The sequence below is a fragment of the Hyperoodon ampullatus genome, assembly GCF_949752795.1.
Source record: "Hyperoodon ampullatus genome assembly, chromosome: 19".
NCBI lineage: Eukaryota > Metazoa > Chordata > Mammalia > Artiodactyla > Ziphiidae > Hyperoodon > Hyperoodon ampullatus.
The window spans coordinates 2,636,795-2,659,653 of record NC_136932.1 but is presented as its reverse complement, the minus strand read 5'-3'; the positions used below and the strand labels follow the sequence as shown (position 1 = coordinate 2,659,653).

Below are 22,859 nucleotides of genomic sequence, written 5' to 3'. Positions count from 1 at the left end.
GGGCTAGCGCCTAAACTGAATCCCCACAGTATCAAACTCGGCCAGGCCAAAGAGAACACAGTGACGCAGCAACAGGGTTTTCATGAGGTTGAACAGCCCCGAGTCCCGGGCCCTTCCCTCCCCCCACCCCCATTTCCCCCAAGTTTATTTAGTGCTGTTTTAAAAGTCTGGGGCCACGATGCAGTCTTTTCCCCCCACAACGGAGTAAAAGCTCCACAGATTGCGCTGTCTACCTGGTGGTTTGTGGCAGCAACAGTGGCTGCTGCTTCTGGAAAATAAACGGAGTCTTACAACAGGCAGGATCTTAGGACTGCTTCAGGCGCTTGCGTGGGGGTCCCAGAAACGGGCACTGTGCTGAAGCCAGAGAGCGGTACGCCTCAGCCACCAAGTGGGGATGGGACACCACCATTGACTTCCACCCGGAGGTCTCCAACACATCTGAAGCATGACTAAGAGAAATGTGAGAGATGGGTTACCAGAGGGGTGAATGAAGGATGAACTAAACAGCCACCTAGATAGCCGAATTTCCCAGGGTTTGCTGTCATGGGTGTCAATGTAAGACATACTCAGACAGAGCCCTTAATATGCATGAGAATTTGCTTGTTAGAAAATGTGCAGACAGGTGACCAGGTTACGACTGTTGTAACTCTGAAAACTAGGACTCTGAGACACTATGTCCTCAATTACAAGAGATGAAATGTTCCTCAGGCTCTTCTCTATCATCAGTGCTCCTCATAGTCATTGGTGATGCTGATAAAGAGAAAGAGCAAGACTCCTCTGGGTCAGACAGCTCTGAGCTTCCAGCAGGCTTTGCCAGTTATTAGTCCCATAACCACAAAGCAGGTCACAGCCTGGGGCCTCTTTGATCATCGAAAAAGAGGGGCTAATACTCACAAGTCACTGAATGGTTAACGTCTAAAAAGCACCAAGCAAGCGTCCAGCACAGAGTGAGCACTCAGGACGAGGCACACTTTGCTTCGAAACAATCTTACAGACTTAGGGGACATCATTTCCTGTTTTCAGGGCATTTTCTGTGTTAAACAATGTTTACTCACCTACCCTGCAACCTCTTAGACCTCTCGCCCCCCAGAACTGCTGTTTTGAGGGCTTTATTTAGTAGGCCTGCTTCTCTTCCTGGGGTTTTTTCCAACTTTTGCTCCCCATCAGGCAAAGGAGTATAACATGTCCCACTGAGAATTATTTCAGAAAGTAATAATACGGTCATTTAGGATGAAGGAACGGATCTACTGGAATTTACGCTTCTTTCTCAAAACAGTTATCTTACGACCTCGTCTCCTGATTATGCCTTCTCTTTTCCCCATTCTGCAGTCGACCATTGGACACTCCTACTAACCCATAAGAATCCACTTCTGCTCTCCCAGAGATCTGCACTTTTTTTTTTTTAAGCCGGTGAGTGTGAAGTAAAGATACTATCACTTTAGGGGACACAGCTTTTTCAGACCAGCAAGTTGTCACTTTCATCAATTCTGATCCTGCGAGGTAGTAATACACTTCACTCACCAATCAGACGAGACTGATGAAAGCAAAACCATTTTTCACACTGTCAAGCTGAAGGAAAAGATGGACACTCTCTACTTACTACTAAAAAGCTTAATGAAGCTACTCACCTGTTTCACTCACCAATTCAAAGTCTTCCTTTCTCACTTGTTAACTAACCCAACTACCCTGAAAGAACTTTGAAGATGACAACTCACTAGTTGATGAAATCCACTGCCTGAGTTTTCAACTGATCTGCGCTGTGGAGGTCAGCCAGGATGAGAATTTCTGCGGCGTTCTCCACGGAGAGGTTACTGCAGAGGGCATCTTCACACATGACCTTTAAACGCTCCAAGGCATACTGTAAAACACAAGCGTGGCTGTCATCAGAGCAGGAATGGCTCTGGACTGACTGCTACTGAAGCTATTTTCTTCAGCTGTACCGTCACGTAACTGGATACCTTAACAAAACTGCACAGACCATGAAAATGCTGCTACTGCAATTATAAAACATAACCATACTCCGAAGGCCGAAATGAACAGCCAAGAGAACCTGCACAGCTGCCGTTCAAGTTCTAAAGTCTATTAGAAAAATGGCAATTATGGAATAGACCCATATCTTCAAGTTTTCCCCTACCCCGACTACCATTAAAGTGTCTCTTAAACCATCACCATCTACCCTTACAATGAGGCATTTCTCTGCTTCAAGTCAACAGGGACATTACATTTAAATTTCTGCAATCCTTTTATTTAGAGCCAGACTACGGTGCAGCACAGTCCTTTCTACTTAAGCATTGTCACCAGCCCAGCAGGATATTCCAACTGTCCCATCAGGCTGTGAAAAGGAGCCCTGTGGTGACTTTCACCAGCATCTCTACCACTAGCTATTCCTGAATGAGTGTCAACCAAAGGCCTCCTTTTCAACAGAAAAGGATAAATGGAGTCCTATCTTCTTGGGGTTGAGGTTGAGATTCTTAGCGTAGAAGAACAAAGCAACAGAGACCCTGGATCCAGTTTCAGCCTAAAAACTTCCTATTTTCCAAGTAAAGGGTATAAATAAACGTTCTGGAAATGAAGGCCTAGGTTAATATTGGGCACATCTGATCTACCTGATTTGTTTTGATGCAACTGTACTACTGGCTCTCAAATATATTATCAACTTACTAAGGAATTTCAGGGAAAAGGGGGAAGAAGGGATAAAGGAAGGCACAAAATAAAATGTCATTAATCAGTTCATAGGAGAATGGTTTGCTCTGAGGGTATCCACAGTCTCCGTATAGGTCCCATCTTGAGGGCCTCAGAACTCAATGACACAATACTCCTTCAGGCTGAATCATGACGATCAAACCAAGACAATTTTATTGTTATGAATTCTGGGTGAGGAGGCATATCTGCTGGCACTGTGATCTCCTGCAGCAAAAAGAGAGTTTTATTGGTTTTGGGTGCAGCTTTAATTCCTTACATTTGAGTAACTAGAAAACAGTTTCCATGGAAAACAGGAATGACACTACACAAGAAAGAAATTAGGCTGCCGTTTTTGTTTTAAAAGACTGGAAAAGGTTAAGTAAATGTTCAGTCTTCATACAGTGCTGCACAGAATATTCATCTTATCCTTTCTCAATAAAATTCTTTTAAAAGGGCTTTTACTGTGAATAGCTCTGATCCCTACTGCATAATTAGACAAAAGTAGCCATTTTTGTCCCTTGGGGACAAAGGTTTTTCTCTTAATTATGCTTCTGAAAAACCTGCCTAATGGCAGTACTTACCCGAGAGACTGAAATTTTGTCTCCTAGGTCTGGGCTATGTGTTTTGTTTTGTTTTTGGTCTAATTACACATGTCCCCAGGAGACTGGAAAAACTCAGAAGAAGCTGTTTTAGCCTCTTGGGTAAATTCTAGATGTTTAGATCCTTCCATGAAAATTTTCTTATTCTGTTTTCCTGAAGCTCACAAGGAGGTGTAAAGGTAAAAATGTTTTCAAATAAGCTTAGAGCAAGGACTGTCTAATGGGAAATTTTGAATGGAATTTGAAAAACGCACCCTTCAGTTACTTCTCATTCATAAATTTAGAGCACTGCTGTGATTCAGCTGCTTTAACTAACAAATTGTACTGAAAAACACCAACCTTGGATGTCAGTTCAGGCTGACCCCTGCTCTCCGTACTTAGAATAGGTTCCCAGTAGGCTCTCTGGCTGAGGAGCAGGAACGAAACCCCAGGGACACGGATGTCTAACCCTGGCTCTGAGAATGTACAACTCTGAGTTTTAGTATTTCTGTCTAAAAACTGGACCTTGTGATGCTACTCATCCTTACGGGAGCTAGACGATGAGGGGGATAAATGCCTGGTATGTATAAGCACCAGTGACTGCTTCACTGAAAAATCAGAGGACGGGGAATTCCCCGGCAGTCCAGTGGTCAGGACTCTGTGCTCTCACTGCCGAGGGCCTGGGTTCGATCCCTGCTTGGGGAACTAAAATCCCACAAGCCGCGTGGTGAGGCCAAAAAGAAGAAGAAGAAGAAAAAAAAAAAATCAGAGGGCGGATGAGGCAGAATCATTATAAACTCATGTTCATAAAAAGCAGCCATTTGGGCTGTGTATTCTGCTTCCCCAGAACTCACAGTGAATATCTTCTTTCAGTTTCCACTGAAAGCAAGTTTCCTCTGGTCAGAACTGAGCTAGACTGGAAGGGTAGAGGATGTTCACACTGCTTAATTGTACTTCATAAAGTCTTGAAAGGTGATAAGAAGGATACAGCTGTTATTCAATCCTTTTCACTGGCAGCACTGATTGGGTTTATATGCCTCATCAAACACTCCAAGAAGATGATCAGTAAAGATAAAACCTCCACTGTAAACACAGACACTCTCCTCAGGGGTGCTAAGGGAGCAGGAAGGAGGTTACTCCCGTGAGTGAATCCTGAGAAGGCTCTAGTGCTCTCAGGCCAGAGCCAGCTGTGCCCCTCAGGTGGGTGTTGCAGCATCTCGGCAGGAAAAGGAGGCACCTCAGGCAGAGAACCGTCTTTCTCATGGGGTCTACTGCTGGCCGGGTTTAAGCCCTTTAACACCCTTGCCTCAACTGCCCCCCAATGTAAGAGAAGCTTCCACAGGATAAATAGCAATCCTTTTACACACACCCCCGCCCCCACCCCCCAGTCACGTTTCCTCAGACCACAGGGCCTTGGAGGAACAGGTCACTGCTCTCTATGGTCTATCTACACAATGAAAGTCAGTTTCCCAAAGTGTGTTTTGGGGAACACTAATCCCCAGAGGTGATCCTTGAGAAAAGTACCTCCAGGGTTAACTAAATTGGAGAAATTTGTCTATTATATTCTCTTTTAGAAAACTAACAGTACACACCGACATACTAAAGGTGCTGAGAAAGGTCCTGCTATAAAAGAGCAACACAAAAACCCCAATGTGACTTGGTGTTTCATTAACCTTTTCCCCTCAACCCCATTTTGGGAATCACCAGCCTGTTGCTTTAGGTAATAACCATATTTCCTGAAGGCTAAGATCTACATTTTTATTTTCACACTTTAACATTTCTCAAATTAAAATGTGTCTTACAATCAAAGCATACATTTACTGTAGTAGTATCTCTTTTTTCCCAAAGATCTATTCATCATCTTACAATTCTGAATATGGTATATTTCAATAACTTCTAAGGTAAAAGCTGAAAATGCTAATAAGCAGGATACTAGGTAAAAGTTATTCTCTTACTGACAAAGTTTAAATAAAAGTTAAGGAACTCAAGAACATTTTTGTAAATTACAAAACCAAATTATAAATTATAAATCCAAATGTTAGTATTATCTGAATCTTAAATTCGGCAAGCGAAGAGAGGTAAACATCAACTTATCCTTCTTTTCCATAATTAGGATGACCATATAATTTACACTTCAAAGCAGGATACTTTTGAAAATAAAAAGGGTGCTATCAGTAATTGTGTTGGAACACAAATGTAAACCAAGACTGTTCTGGCCAAACTAAGATATATGTGGGACTTCCCTGGTGGCCCAGTGGATAAGACTTTGCGCTCCCAATGCAGGGGGCCTGGGTTCAATCCCCGGTCGGGAACTAGATCCCACATGCATGCCGCAACTATGAGTTCGCATGCCGCAACTAAGAGCTTGCACGCTGCAACTAAGGAGCCCACCTGCCGCAACTAAGAAGCGCACGTGCTGCAACTAAGGAGCCCGCCGACTGCAACTAAGACTGGTGCAACCAAATAAATAAATAAATATTAAAAAAACCCCAAACTAAGATATATGTTCATCCTGCCCACAAAGCAACACAAAAGCCCAGTCATGAAACTCAAGAGGTCACCAAAACTCCTAGTCTTGCTATTATTTTCCTGTTCTTATCTCACCTTGTCAGCAGCTGCCAGCAAATCATCAGCCATTTTGTCGAGGTTCGGAGCCTTCCCCGTGTAAATGAAGCACATCATTTCCTTAAAAACTTCAGGCTCCACATCATTGATTTCAACCCGATTCTATGCCAAAGAAACTAAAAATGAGAAACATTCCAACAGAACAAAATCCCTAAACAATTTTCATGATTTTAAGTTCTGATGAAGAGAGGAGCTCAAATCATTTTAAATCTAACACGAATGGAAAAGTTCTCTTTGCCCTATTTGATTGTAATAGCTTTTTCTCCCATCATATGTACCACCTTTGTTTTCTCAAATACAATAGCAAGACAACTATATCTTTGATTTTTCACCTTTCTTTTCCTCAGTAGAAACACATGTCTAATACCCTCACCCAAGACTATTTGGATGGCCTGGAATAGTGATTCTGCTTTACCTAAAATGCTTCCAGACTACCTCTCTCTGCTCTCAGAAATTGTCTGTTCAGGGAACTGTACTCCATTTTAATAACATAATAAGACAAAAAAAAACAGGAAAATAAATCTGCTGCCAAATTGGGAAATGATCTGATTCTAGCCACCTAGCTAAAAAGACGTATCTCTATCCTGTTACATACCTTTTTGCTTTCCTCCATTTCATGTTCAAACATGGCACTAAAAACTGGAGAACGAGCTACAAAGTGAAAGGAAAACAGAGACAGATATGGTTATCACACCAAAACCTCTTGGTTCTTCTGTTATGAAGAAGAGATCATAGAGATCATTTTCTTTTTTTCTTTTTTGGCCGCACCACGTGGCTTGTGGGATCTTAGTTCCCCAACCAGGGATTGAACCTGGGCCAATGGCAGTGAAAGCGCCGAGTCCTAACCACTGGACCACCAGGGAACTCCAGAAGAAGAGATCATTTTCTTTCCTGTCCCACTACTACAGAAATGGTCTTTTATATCAAATTATGCCAGAATTATAAAATTACTTTCTTTTTATATTATATAATAAGTGAATAATTATTATATAATACATAGAGAAAAAAAGAAATCACTTCTTTCAAAATAATTTATTGGCTCCATTCCAACCATTCTTATTTCAAGGAGATTACTCAAATTACCTATGTTAGATGACAATGATATCCTCTGAGTAGATCTTGGGGTTCAAATGGAAGGTCCTTCATGGTCTAAGCAGGGTGTCCTAATACCTGCATTTTTGCCTGGAACAATGATACCTACTTCTTCCGCTTCCAGGGACCACACAGCAAGGAGGTCAAGAACAGGGCTCAATGGCATCCCTTAGCTAGATGAAGTGCAGGCTTATTTATGGCAGGCTGTCTGTTCCTCCAAGCCATGCATTATCAAGAGAGATGATAACGCCCCAAAGAGGTGAAAACAATCTTAGGTATCACAATCATTTGTGGCCCTTCAGATCTTAACCCAACTAGACAAAATCTTATTCCTTAGTACTTAATGTCTCTTAATTTTTTCCTTAGGGGTGGGAATAATGAAAAAAGGTTAGAAACAGTGTTCTAAGCCATGCCCATTCTAGTCTAATGAACCCCATGAAAAATAAGTAAACTTAATTTCAACCATGAATGGCTAAGAACTCAAATTTTATCATGTCCAATAAATCAGGGGTTTTGGTGAAAGTTGAGACTACCAATCTCTGCCTGAGAGGAGGAACAGATGGAATATATAGAAGGAGTTTCAGCTAACAGGCACCTGGAACTTTGACCTAATTTATGTCAGAAAGGACTAATTTTAGATTTGCCATGTTCTAACCATATAATCTTGGGCAAATCATGTAACCCTCTGAACCTCAATATTTTAATCTATTCCAAAAGAATATCAATTCTCATTGTTCTTATCTCTGAAAGGCTATAGACTATAAGGTACTATATAAATACATTACAGAAGCTGAAGACTAAAGGGCTGGTGCTTTTAATAAAGACGGAAGGGTCCAAAGCAGCAACATGCCTGGAGGGATCAGTGGATAGAGAGAAGCTGACATTATGAGAATAAATAAAATAATCTAGGGAGACTAGGTAGAGTGAACAGAGAACGAAGGCAGACCCTCAGGGAATAACAATGTTTCAAGGGCTGGGTGAAGAGGAGGGAGGCCACACGTTAGAAGTAGCCAGAAAGCCAGCCAGAGAAACCGGAAGAAAGGAGTCAAATAATATATAAACTAAGTCCCTCAAATTTAGGAACTAGCAGGTCATGTCACTTTGGAAAACCGCTTTTGTGGCATGGAGGCAAACAGGATAAGTGGGAGGACAGAAGAGAGAGAATGAATACGTTACTCAGGAAACTCAGCTCTGGAAACTAAAGAGAGAATAACAAGAGGGAGAAGCTTGAGCGTGTTTACAGGCTGAGCGTGAACAGGCAACAGGAGAAAGAGATGGCAAAGATACCGGAGAACAAGGGTCTAACTGGCCGAGTAAGGCTTCTGAGAAGGCAGCATGAAACAGAACAACAATAGAAAGTAGTCTGCTTTGGACACGAAGAACACCTCCTCCACTGAGAATGCAGAGAAAATGCAAGTGAGAGGCAAGAGCCGAGGGAGAAGGGCCTTGATCTTCTCTTGGAAGAGGCGGCAAGGTCATCTTTTAGGAGGTGGAGATTAAGGGAGAGTGGTAAAGGTCTGAAGCGTCTATCGTTGAGAAAAAGAAAAGGAGCTGACTGTGCGTCTGTAGAAAGAGGTCTCGGCAGTGCCGAGGGCCTAGCTGAGCACAGAGGCACGAACACAAGAGTGAATGACTTCCTCTAGCAAGTCTCAGTAACACCTAGTTGAGAGAGGGAACAGGAAGATGGTTAGACTGAGCCAGACAGAGGTTTTTCCAGGTGTGTACTTTAGAATGACAGGGCTGATGGTCTTGGTAAGAAATCTGTTACCTGAAGGTTCATGTGACTTCCTCTTACATCTTTTGGCCTGAATATAGTTTCTGTGGCTGAAAGCTATGCTTCCCTGCGAGGTAAGGCCATCAGTCTGCCTTGACAGCGCCTGCTGTGTGTCAGTCTTTCTGGTCTTAAAGACCAAGGGCCTATTACTAGAACAAGACCTGATCTTCCACGTCACTGGCAACATTCTCATTCTTCTGGTATGTTTGTATGGAAGAGAAGGCTAAGACCTCCAGGGCTGGGGACCTGGCTGTGTGGTGGTTTAGTCCCGAGTCCAGAATCTTCTCCATTACATCCTAAGTCCCTGTCTAGGGGCTGATACCTGCTCTTAACCAGTGTTTTGACATCTAACCTCCAGGTGCAAAGGCATCCAATACACATCATCATCCATTCCTTGAAAATGATGGCCTAAGTCCACTACAGAGAGAAAAAAAGAAGTAGCATTTTTATGGAGAGTAGCCTTTTTGGTTTTGACAACTAATGTCACCACAATATAAAAATATATTTAGCTGCAGTTTTTTTGTACTAGTTCAAAAAGCTGAAGTTATTCAAAAGGTGATTATGCAGCCTACTGTTTTTCCTTGTTTAACCACAACTAAAGCTCCCCATGAATAAATACCAACCTGCTAAGATAGCTTTGTGAGCCTGGAATTCCTGGCCAGCAACACACAAACAACAGTCTGTGAACCGGGAATTCTCCCACAGTCCTCCTAACTCATCCGCCAACCGGCACTCAGGAACCTTCACCATATTCATGGTGTTCTGGCCAGAAATGTTGACAGAATCTTGCACCACACTCACCTGTGAAAGATAAGAAAACACAGTCCAAAGCTTTTGTTACCAGGAATTTTCTCCCCAGCAGGAGGAGAGATGACTTTTACCTTGTTGTTATCGTACATTTAGAAACTGACGTTAGGCATATTCTCTTGAAACCACCTTCACTAATGAAGTCTTTAACCTCTGGATCAAGTAATTTCCAAACTATCATGATCATACTTATTCTACACCATCTCAGGACAATAAGGAGAGAGCCCCACAAATCTCCTTCTCTTCCAAACTTCTAATAAGCTCCTCCTTCCCTGCCCTGAAGGCCTGGGCAAAACCCCCAGAGGGAAAAAACTGACAGAAACAAATGTTAAACCTCAAGTATTTACCTTATTCTGCCTTAAGCAAAAGGTTACATACAAAGAACTCTATAGAAACTACCATTTAAACTAAACTCTCCAGAGAAAAGACTCTAATAAGCCTAAAAGCACTTCACTTTTTTCAGTTAGGTCTGGAACATAAAAGTAAAATGCAGCTTCCATAGGGCCTGGTAAATAATTGGCATTTCCTCACAAATGTTAGTTTAATGAACAGGACTGGGCCTGGAAGACCTTGCGTGGGGATAACCAGGTGGGTGTCCCACACCATCTATACCCTTACTCAGTCACTGGTGACAATGACATACAAGATGACTGGCTCCAGCTGGGCGTGCACTTACAGCTTTGGAACAGAATGACGACAACGGGTTTAGAGAGGAACCAACTTGCCGCTTGGCTTCAGCAGCAGCATGGTTTAACCAGTTGAATTAACTGTTCAGTCTAGAGAAAAACCCTGGTAACTTCTAGATGGATCAATGAAGCTCACATAAGTTTGTCAGGATACAAAATACAAGGATTTATAAACCATATAACATTATAAAATAAATGTAAATTACCAAACTGAAGATGAGCCTGACAACCCTGGCTATGCTTCCTCTCCTACATCACATTAGGTTAGAAATGTTAAAATGAAAGCAGAATTCACAAACCTTGAGAATCAGCTCCCCACTCTTGCTATTCCTATGAGTTAGATGAGAAAGACAGCTAAGGAGCATCCTAAATGACCCAAATTTCTTTTAACATCGATGCAAGTCATCCCTTCCCTAAATGCAGTCATAAACCCAGAGGCAAAGTTAATGCCCCATCCAAATGACCTGTAGTCCCTTCTGTGTAGGGGTGAGATATTTACTATCAGGTCAAGAAGTTTATGCATTTGTTTAAAATGAGCTGTTACGGTCTTGAGCAATGAAACAACCAAGCTAATGAACTATGAATGTGCTTAGCATTAGTAGCACATTTATCAGAGCCGGAGTATAACATTATTTTAATAGCCCAGGACCCAACACAAACCACCCCACAGAGATCATCCCATGTAAGATCTCTAATTTGGTTCAGCAACTTTCTCATATTAACACCCTTACTTCTTTGATATAATATTAACACCAAAAGTAGAAGCAGCCTACTTCCAGTTTTAGCTTCAAAATACTGCTGATTTAAAAACAAACAAAACACCAAGGAAGAGACCAATTAAATCCAACTTCCTCATAGGGAAAGGCAGGAATCGCTTGGGATGGCCAATGAAGGGAATGGAGAATGCTTTTGGCACTGGGTTCCTAAGCCTGAATTAAACCAGACTGACAGGAGCCCTAAGTCATTAACACTTGACGGCAATTTACTAGACTGGGTAAAATGAACTGGCAAGAGCCCAGCCGATTTTCAAACTATGGTTACCAGTGGACTCTGTGCTGGTTACATGTGCACTTGGTAATGAGTGCGGCCCAAAGACTGTGACTCCTCTCACTGGGGCAATTCCTCTCTTCAGACACAGACAGGAACACAGCAGGAAGGAGAATGTACCTTCACTGTCTGAGCCAGACCTGTTCTGCAGATATATGGATGCCTGGAGTCTCCAGAGCTCTGAATGTCTGGCACCTCTTACCAACATTAAATACGCTTAATTAAAAATAAATTTTAAATGGCATACACAAATGAGTCTTCAGAGCCCAAACTTTTAACTTAGAAAGGGATTGTTTTCCTCTGCAAATGATGATGCTAAAATGATACCATTTTGAGAAAAACTAAAGATTTTTTTTTAATGCCTATAAAGTTGACTACGGAGACTCATTCAAAATTGCAGCTGTGAAGATGACGTGACTGTGACATTTATGTCTTAGAAGTGACTGCATGAAAATGTCTCAGGAAGGCTCTATAACCCTCTAAATTTCAAGTTGTAAAAGGGCCTCACTTTTAAAGTCAATTCCTTTTCTTAAAAAAGAAAATTTCATAAAAGACATAAAATTTCATAAAAGATTGTGCCACTTCTTGTTTACTTTGTCTAAACATAGAATGTCAAGGTAAAACCACTGGAAATATATTTTTAATTTCTGTATAACTAAAACATCAAGAAAAAATAAACAGACAGCATATAGATTGTTTATAGTAGCAGCACTATTTCTAATCAAAAGACTAGCAACAATCTAAATGTCCATCAGGGGACTTCCCTGGTGGTCCAGTGGTTAAGAATCTGCCTTCCAATGCAAGGGACATAGGTTCGATCCCTGGTCAGGCAGCTAAGATCCCACATGCCACGGGGCAACTAAGCCCACGCGCTGCAACTACCGATCCTGCATGCTCTGGAGCCCACGCACTACAACTAGAGAGCCCACGTGCTGCAACTACTGAGCCCGCGCACCGCAACTAAGACCCAAAGCAGCCAAACAAATAAATATTAAAAATAAATAAATAAATGTCCATCAGCAAGAGAATGAATAAACAAACCAATCAACTGTCACGTGAATACACAACAAACTACTGTACAGCACTAAAAATCAAGAATTATAGTTACATTCACAATATAAATAAATTTTAGAAACATAATATGAAAACAGCAAGTCCTAGATGACTACATACATCCTGACACTATTTTCATAAAGCTCAAAAACAAGCGAACCTAAACAATATATTGTTCAGGCATGCAAGTAATAAACAAGGGAATGATAAACAATTCAAAAGCGCTATTTATTATCATCATCTGAGTAGGGAGACAACAGGTCTAAGGGACAGGGGAGAAGCATATATAGGTCAGTTCTAAGTTACTGGTGATGTTGCTGGGTTGGGTGGTAGGTTTACTACATTATCATGTTTTATAACCTATAATGATAATACATATTTAATCACCATTTTTGTAGGTCAAGATCAAATATTATTAGCATTTTCATAAGTGCAACTAATATATCCAAATAATCCATTTGAAAAATGATAAAAAGAAAAATTAATAGACCCACATATTTAAAATTTGGCAAAAATACATATTCCCAGGCCTTAAACGGATATTCTGTGTTTGATAAGGAAAGAGATGTTTTAAGAGTTAACTAGTATCGAGATATTTCATATTTCATATGGTATTTAATATTTCAACTTTAATTGCAACATTACAAAGAGGCACTGGAATCTTCTACCCGTCAGAGGCATATACGTTGACGGTGGAATACATGTATATTTATTGCTAGCAGCTACTTGTTTTCGATATAAATAAATGGAAAGAAGATAAATAGAAGCTGAAACATTTCAAGTAGATTTTCTGTGGTCCAAATTATTACAGAGAAAATTAAAAGTGTAAAGCTTTCATGATTCTCTCTTTCATTACCAAAAAAAAAACTTGGTAGAGCCCATGTTTCCTTGGGTAAATGGCATTCAGTTTCACTTAGTGTAGCACAGCAGACTAGAGATGGAAAATGGAGAGACATAGCCCTGACACTAATTTGCTGCACAATGTTAGGAAAAATTACCTGACCTCCTTAGGCACCGCTTCTCTCCCCAGTAACATGAAATGAAGAGAAAAGAACAACCTAGCTCAAAGGACTGTGATAAGAGACAATTAAGGGAATGTGTTAACTAAGCAATATCACCTTGGAAGAACTGCCATACTTCCTAACAGTCAGACAGAAAGATCACTGAGAATCAAAAGTGAACCCAGTGTGGCACATTACAAACAAGACTACCCAGTCGGCATTTTTCAGAGTTTCATTAATAGTTTTACCACTGAAATACAGCCCAAACACACAAATGTGTGATTCTCAGTCTTTCACCTTCGGATTCCCTCTTGTGGCCTCTGGGAACAGACCAAAAATATCCGCAAAACAACTGTACTTATTACTTACATCAGGACAGGACCCAAGTGCCTGGGCCAAAGACTGAGTAAGGAAGGGAGCAGTGGAGTACTCACAACCTAAATCTGTACGTGGACATCAACTTCATAAAGGCCTCTAAATTATAAGAAAATACTAACTAAACCAATCATAAATAAAATATAAATATGAACAAAATAAATTTGTTTATAAACATTCTACTGATAGAGGTAGCACAGGTCAAAAGGATAGAATTTGCACCAAAGGATGATCCAGCTCTGAAATGCACTAAGAACTTAGATGAGCTGCAGACATTTTTAAAACCCACACATTCAAAACACACCCCCCACGCAACTGTCTTGCAATGCTGAATGCTACTAAGTCCACAGAGAGCCTTGGAACAGAAACGAGTCTCACTAGGCACAAGCCCAAGAACAAGAAGCAACACTCAGCACCTGTGGCCAACAGAGAAGTGTGAGAGGAACAGATGGCACACCTGGTCCGATGGTAAGAAACCGATGGCATCAGCAGAACCGAACAGACGTTTCCCTGTTCAACATCTCCTCGTTTCCAAAGTGTCATCTCACTTCCCTTCTAAGTCAGTAAGGCATTTCTAAACTTAACCACAGGATTTCTCCTAAGAGAATTTCATATGGGGAAGCAAAGAGAGAGTGCACCTCGGACTTAACTACAGGATGAGAGATTGCCAAGTGAGGGGAGGCCAACTGGTTTCCAAATCAAGAATGTCGATACAAGGGCTGGCGCAGATGGAATGGATCTGGTGATGGTATAGAAGGGAAGCATGTAAGAAAAGGCTGGACCCACTGTGGACTTGAAAATGCTACACTACAGTAAAGGTTTTGGTGTCGCCTAAAGCACCAGATGCGTTATTTAGAGGCGATTTCTCTTCCTTCAGAGAGCAGTTCAAAAATTGGCTTTCATTTCCAACAGAAATCAGAATTTTCCACTATTTTAATTTTTTTTCTGAAATATAGGATTTCTAAGGTGGGTGAATATTAAATTGATGGTTTGTTTATGTAACATCCAACATCACATAAAACCACCTAATTGTTCTCATTTCTCCACTTGGGCAACTGAGTATGATCTATAACTACTTGGATTTACGTAGAATTCAAATTCCAAGTCCATCAGACAAAAAACAACTGCAAAACTTTATGTATTTTTACAGACGCCATCACTCTAGTATTTCCTTCTATTACTTAGCAGTTAAAAAGGAGAAAAGGTAGCTATTATGCAAACTATACTTTATGTATTCAGTGTGATATTTTAATAAACTATAGCTCCCCAATTTCCTAATCACCAGCAACTATTCCGGGGAAATATTCAATGAGCTGTGACTTGGAAAAGAAGCTGGCTACTGCTGGCCAGGCCTCGTCTACAAAGGGGCAAGATTCCTAAGGGACACCTTTCCTACTGTGCAGGCCGTGATATGCTGTGAGCCTATTATTTGACAGAGCACACTGCTAGTTGGGGAACTTGCCTGCAGCTTCCCCATGAAAGCACAGTGGTCATTTTCATAAAGTGATGCTGCTCAGGAAGCAGCTCCTTGACCATACGATGTACAGGGAATGCCAACATCCCAGCTGACTGGAGGTTTTATTCATTTCTTACACTGTGAGCTTATGAGTATTTATAAATGTATTGATAACAGCATGAAATGACCACTTTGTATATACTCATTAAAGAAACCATTTTTCAACTCACTCTCAGTTTGGGAATTTTACTTCAAGGCTTCTCCTATAAACCTGAAAAAGGCTCTTTAGGTCGTTGGGGAGAGAAGGACTCTCCTAACTGACCACAGATAACTCTCTGAGCTAACTATGAGTTAGAGAGCTTTATATAACCTTCACTCTAGAAAAAATGGTTCTCACCTTCCTATTTCACAATTACCAGCAAGACAAACTGGAGACACTCAACAACTGGTAAGAGTCATTTAGTTCGAAAAGCAGAAAAGGAAAGTGCTCTATCAAACACACGTGGATTTCATACTCAAGGAGGAGCCAGAAAGCTCAAGGAACAAATATATTTACATATCTAGTTGCTGGTCATTCTCCTCAGCTCAAAGTTAACAGTCCTTCCAAATGCTTTCTGAAAAAATCCACAAGGAAAAAGCCAGAATTCTGACCCAAGCAGCTAAAAAATCACACATACCAAGAAAGTGCACAACCTTTGTTTTTAAACAGTAACAGGTGGAAAGCTGAGATGCCCAACAACCTTGAAATCACGGCACAGCTTTTCAGTCAGTCACATAAATCACATTTGTGCAGCACCACTCCACTTGGGGATTTTTCTCACTCACCATTCTCGATACAATACAATTACGTCTACTGATACCCATCAGGTCTGGGAATTGCTACTCTCACAGCGGGGTAAAAGGACTCACCTCACAGAAGAGGGTAAGCTTGTCATCAGGGAGAAGCCCATTGGCTTCATCCAAGAGAAAATCTCTACGGATGAATTTTTTGAATCCCCAGTCTTTGCCTTGCACAAACCTATATGCCCGTTGACTCTCTGGAGTGAAAAAAAAAAAAGTTATATTTAGGATTACTCAAAAAACCGTATCAAATCCACAATTTGTCAATATATAAAGTTGCCAGATGTGAAAATAAAGAGTCGAACAAAGATAACATTTACCCATAGCTTTGGTTTCTTCTCCCTTGGCATTCAGGATGGAGAATTTGAATTTTGCTCGAACTTCACTCTTTGGACAGCTGACCAGTAACAGGTAAAGTGACAGGTAATCTTTGCTCTCTTCATCTAGCCCTTTTGGGTTTACCCGCAAACACCTACCCAAAACAGAAAAAAAAAATGTCGAAAGCATCCATGTTTGTAGGCTCGTGAAAGGACAGGAGGGAACTAGAACATCCGAATCGAGACGGAGATGTTAAAAAAACAGAACAGACCAACAAAAAAAAACCCAGGCCCCATAGCAGGAGATTCTGATTCAGTAAATGACTACTTGGAAATCACTTTTCTAGAGCAACCTGAGGCACCTTTTAAAAAGTAAACAATAAAGGGGCATCCTAGAATCTGACAACACATCCCCTGCATCTCTTCCTCTTTCCTCATAATCTCCCAAATCAGTCTTTTTCCCCCTAAAATATTTTAAAATTCAGCCTAGACTCAATCTATTCTAATCCTCCATCTCAGGAAAAGCAGCCCCTTATTTTGTTGGGATTGCAGTGAAACCAGGAAAAGAAAGTCAGTGAGCCTTTCGATATCACCTTGGGAGAGAAAAAGAATTCTAGAGAAATACGTTAGTAGTAAATAATCTTTTATAGATATTTTATCAATCTGGCAATAATATTCTAAGATTAAAATAAAGGAGGCAGTATGGAGGAAGCACAGACAAAAGTAAACTCTCATTACACAGGGTAGAGTTCCAAGCCAGACTTCTAAATAGAGTTAGAGATGCCAATATGTTACCAATGGATCAAAACAAAATTCAGACATAATAGGTTCAACTCAGTTAAGTTGTAAATGTCATTAGCTGAACTGCATGTGGTTCAAACACAGCTTCTACCATATATAATACACAGGCCGTATGCATCCTTAGGCCTTGCCAGTGTTATGGCACCTCTCTCATACAGGTGGCCCAATTCAGTGCTTCTCCAGGAAGTGCATATGCCACATACATCACTACACAATTGTACTAAAGATGCAGATTTAAATACAGTGCCTAAGAATAAGCCTTCTCTCAGCACCTGGTAGTACACCGCTTATGTACATGGCCCAAAAGTACTAAACGAAAGGAGAGTTGTTAAAACTTTTCAGTGGGATATCAGAGGTCAGAAACGGTGGTTCACAGATATGTGCTCTGGTCTTTGTAGAGAGCATATGGTTGTATCCATAACTGCCTGCGCCTCCTCAAGAAAACACATGGTTTGGATAGGACTGACCCCCACTTCCAGATCCTATTCCCCTTGCCACAGGGATCGACTGAGGGAACCTAGATCTAAACCAATCAGTGCATTCTTGGCCACACAGTTCAGAGGAAGTTCAAAGAATTTGTTGGATGGTAGCGGGTGATGCTCATTGCTACTGCCAGTCACCCTTCAACCACAAGGGAAGCTAAGCTTGAAACGTCAAACAGTGTGGAGAGCAGGGCAGAGCAGAGAGCGATGGGGTCCCTCATCTAACCACTGGGCTGTCTGCTGGATCAAACTACCTTCAAAGACATCCTACACCATGGGCATTCCAGGTACATAAGTAAATAAATCTCCTTTACTGTTTAAAAACTGGCACTCTAAAAGTCAAGAGATATTACATTAAAATCTAGATCTCTTGCTTTTCTTGAAAAATCAGAAAATCTGGCAATGGTCAGCCCTTATTCACACATGCCTCTAGTCAGCTGGAGCTGAGTAGCCACCACTTCTTTTAGGACATTCACTAGTTTGCCGAGTGGTCAACACTCATACCACGTATGGATATTATTTACAACACTGGCTCTCTTTACTCATTTACATTACCCTACAGCCATCTGAGTTTGCTGATCCCCTGATATACTCATTGAATTAATTCAACAAATATACAGTGAGCATCAGTTATGTATCAGACACCAGGGAATACATTAAGAACAAACCAGGGCTTCCCTGGTGGCGCAGTGGTTGAGAGTCCGCCTGCCGATGCAGGGCACACGGGTTCGTGCCCCGCTCCGGGAGGATCCCACATGCCGCGGAGCGGCTGGGCCCGTGAGCCATGGCCGCTGGGCCTGTGCGTCTGGAGCCTGTGCTCCACAACGGGAGAGGCCACAACAGGGAGAGGCCCGTGTACCGCAAAAAAAAAACAACAAAGAACAAAACAAAGTCCCTGCCATCAAGGATCTTCCACTCTAGTCAGTCTCCCGTGAAGCCAAGCAAAACAGGCAACTTACAGAAAAATTTTTATAGCTAAATGTAGTCTTCCTCACCATTTCAGTTTATCATTGGCTCCTGATGAAAAGGTTGAACTTTTAATGACTTCACCCATTTCCTCCCGGCAAAAGCTAAAGTTATTGATGGTCCACATGTAGGAGAATTTCACTACTTTGATCTGTTGACAGAAAACCAGAAAGCAATTAAGTAGGAAGTGGGCAACCTGAAAAACAGGCTGGCGATCAGATAATTGTCCCCCTCCCTCCCTCTGCATAATCCCATAGGAAGACAGCACTGTTTGGCCAGCATGGAGGCTCAGCCTTTTCTGTCTCTCATCTACATTTTAAGAAATCTCACAGTGACCAACTGCTTTCATAACTTTTCTCAGCTTCTGAGAAACACTGGATGGAAAGTGAGAAAAACATGGACAAGGTTGGGAAAGCAGGTGATTAAGCCACACCTAAAATGAACCTCTGCTCAGAGCAGTTGTTTGATGATTTAGATGTTGATACCACTGCCTGGGGTTGCAATCTCAAACCTGGTTTCCCCTTAAATTGCCCAACAGAGGAATACACTTCCATCAAGGTGGATGTAGGCAGCAGATCCAGTTTCAAAGGTTCCCCTCTTTCAACCTCCCATGAATGCCCAGGGCATTCAGATTCCTCATGGAAAACCAAGGCATGGAAAGCTGACAAGTACTTTATCTAACTAGTTGGCAGGTATGACCCAGAGAAAGCAGGAAAGCCAACATAGAAAAGAAATCTGATTCCTTCCGTCCCCCAAAATCCCCCCAAGAAGCACCTACCTGTGTGTAACACCAGCTCTCAGCTACTGGGCCACTCGACATTTCTGCCGGAGGTGGAGGACTTGGAACCCTTGACATCGCCAGTTTGAAGGTTAAACAAGATTTCCAAAGTCAGGGGACAAAGACTTCTGTTCCTCTTCACCCTGGATGATGAAAGAAGCAAGAGAATTTTATTAGATTAATGGTATACTATCCTACTATTTCCATTTGACCTTCCAGAGACTGGAAACGTTGTCTCCTGCCTGGAATGCTCTACCCTTATCATTCAAATGGCTTCTTAGCATTCACTGTTAACCTCAGAGAAGATCACCTAACCTAAAGCAGTCTCCTCATCACAATGATATCACCCTATTTTAATCTTCTGCACAATACTATTTAAGATTATCTTACCAAATGAATTTTACTCAAAGGGTACTTAAAGTACATCCATGAAAAGGCTACCTAAAGAGGAGACAGCATGGTGAACACCACATACAGCTTTACCACTGTATGTGGGCGCCTTCCCTTGAGGGTACAAATACTTCACTCCTAAAGGAAAATTACCTTGTTACCTTTCCAAATACTGTCTCATCTTCTCCTACACTTCAGTGCAAACTTATTATTAAGAATAAATAGCCTTCTGGGCTTCCCTGGTGGCGCAGTGGTTAAGAATCCGCCTGCCAATGCAGGGGACACGGGTTCAAGCCCTGGTCCGGGAAGATTCCACATGCCGCAGAGCAACTTAGCCCGTGCACCACAACTACTGAGCCTGCGCTCTAGAGCCCACAAGCCACAACTACTGAAGCCCGCACGCCGCAACTACTGAAGCCCACGCACCTAGAGCCCGCGCTCTGCAACAAGAGAAGCCACCGCAGTGAGAAGCCCGCGTGCAGCAACGAAGAGTAGCCCGCGCTCACCACAACTAGAGAAAGCCTGTGTGCGGCAACGAAGACCCAACACAGCCAAAAATAAATTAAAAAAAAAAGAACAGTCTTCTATTTATCAACCCATTGCTAGCTGCTCTCTCTAAGGGCAACATTTATCCCTTTCTTAGATGTTTTCCTTTCTCTGTAGCATTAGAGATCTCTCTCCACTTACACTTCACTGGTATCTGATTTCCAGGTTCTTCTTGCTTTCTCTGTTCCTCTGTTCCGTAGTATGGAGCTATAGGAACTCTCATACACCGCTGGTGAGACTGTAAATGATTAAGTATATTTGGGGTAGGAATTTGCCATATCTAGTAATGTTTAACCTACTTACACATTAAGACTTAGTAATTCTACTTTTAACTATATATGTGCTAAAGTAGTGGTTCTCAAACTTTAGATGCATCAGGATCACTTGCTAAACAGATTGCTGGGCCCTGCCCCCCAGAGTTTTTGATTCAGAGGTTTGGAATGGGCCCAAGAATTTCCATTTCTAACAAGTTCCCAGGTGACCCTGATATGCCCTGGAACGCTTTGAGAACCACTGTCCTAGAAAAACTGCACACGGGCACAAGAAGACATGGACAAGGTCGTTCAATGTGGCAGTTACAGACAAACAAACTAAGAATCCATTAGGAGGGAAACAGATAACTGAATTGGGTTATTTCCATACAATGAAAAACTACTTCAGGATTTAAAAGTAATGAACTACATCTACAGCACCATGGAGATGAGTGAGATCTAACACGACACTAATGAAAAAGAGCAAGCTTTGGAATGTCATGTGCAGTACACTATTTATGCAAATTTAAGATTTATATATTATTTACAGATATATGCATACAGTAGAAGTGAAAAAAATCATTGACAAGCTATGTATCAGATTCATGATGGGAGAGCAAGGACGAAGAATGAAGCTGGGAAAAGAATGTAAGACATTTCAAGTTGATCTCTCATTTTTTTTTTTAATTAGGATGACCTGAGGCAAATATGACAAATGTCTTTTAGTTTGGGATGAGAGCTATTTTAGTATATACTACCCTTTGTACTGTTCTGGTTTATCTTTAAAATATATTTTATTGGGACTTCCCTGGTTAAGACCGCACCTTCTAATGCAGGGGGTGTGGGTTTGATCCCTGGTCAGGGAGCTAAGATACCAACCACATGCCTCTCGGCCAAAAAAATCAAAACATAAAACAGAAACAATACTGTAACAAATTCAATGAAGACTTTAAAAATGGTCCACATCAAAAAAACAAAAAAACTTAAATACAATAAAATATATTTTATTAATTGTGGGAATAGTGTAAGGATGTACTTACTCCATCATATCATACATACACTGTCTGGTTTACAATATACAAGGGAGAAATTTCTTTCCTCAACACCTGGTCTGTTTACAGCCATGGACAGACAATATGAATCTGTATCTGATAATGCTGCTCTCTTTGCTTGGCTACTAGGAAGCCCTGAGACAAATCTGACCCATCTCTTGAAACTACAGGCTCATATGCTCATTCTACATGCTATACTCTATATCATATGATCCCTCTACTATAGCTTTATTATTATTTTATTTTATTATTTTTTGGCTGCATTGGGACTCTGTTGCTGCGTGCGGGCTTTCTCTAGTTGTGGCGAGTGGGGGCTACTCTTCGTTGCTGCACGTGGGCTTCTCACTGTGGTGGCTTCTCTTGTTGCAGAGCACGGGCTCTAGTTGCGCGGGCTTCAGTAGTTGCGGCGTGCGGGCTTCAGTAGCTGTGGTTTGCGGGCTCTAGAGCGCAGGTTCAGCAGTTGTGGTACATGGGCTAAGTTGCTCTGAGGCATGTGGGATCTTCCCGGACCAAGGATCGAACCTGTGTCCCCTGCATTGGCAGGCAGATTCTTAACCACTGCACCACCAGGGAAGTCCGAATAGCTTTATTATTTTCTTAACATTGTTATTCACTTTGCTATAATTCCCTGAACTGATTTATTTTACTGTTTGATATGCTAAGTATTTCTGGAAACTGCCTCAAATCCTTCGCAGATAGAGGTATAAATGAATATCAAAAAAAAAAATCACTCAACTCACATTCACTGGCCACTTAAGTAATAAGCATGGAGGAGGAGTAATAAGATATAGTTGCACCCTCACAGAGTAATACCATCAGTATTACCAGAGTCCCCATTGGTTTTAACACTATCCTACATGTGTTTATAGTTAAAACATCCCATGTCGGGGCTTCCCTGGTGGCGCAGTGGTTGAGAATCTGCCTGCTATTGCAGGGGACACGGGTTCGAGCCCTGGTCTGGGAGGATCCCACACGCCACGGAGCAACTAGGCCCGTGAGCCACAACTACTGAGCCTGCGCATCTGGAGCCTGTGCTCCGCAACAAGAGAGGCCGCGATAGTGAGAGACCCGCGCACCGCGATGAAGAGTGGCCCCCGCTTGCCACAACTGGAGAAAGCCCTCGCACAGAAATGAAGACCCAACACAGCAAAAATAAATTAATTAATTAATAAAACCTGTATCCTAACCCAGGTTAAAAAAAAAATCCCATGTAATCACACATGAAGTTAAGTCTTATATACATGATGTGCTATTTCACTT

At 41.7% G+C, this 22,859-nt stretch overlaps 1 protein-coding gene across 1 annotated transcript; it reads right to left on the bottom strand.

Annotated features, from left to right (window-relative positions):
• Window positions 1-304: 304 nt before the first annotated feature.
• Window positions 305-19,438, bottom strand: SPOP (speckle type BTB/POZ protein; the record flags this gene model as incomplete). The annotated part of the gene is made up of 9 exons (XM_079724575.1): window positions 305-449; window positions 1,716-1,858; window positions 5,865-5,987; window positions 6,481-6,536; window positions 9,375-9,552; window positions 16,086-16,213; window positions 16,337-16,488; window positions 18,612-18,733; window positions 19,361-19,438. 9 exons carry the CDS (start codon window positions 19,436-19,438, stop codon window positions 305-307), a joined length of 1,125 nt encoding a protein of 374 aa, XP_079580701.1.
• Between the last annotated feature and the right edge of the window lie 3,421 nt (window positions 19,439-22,859).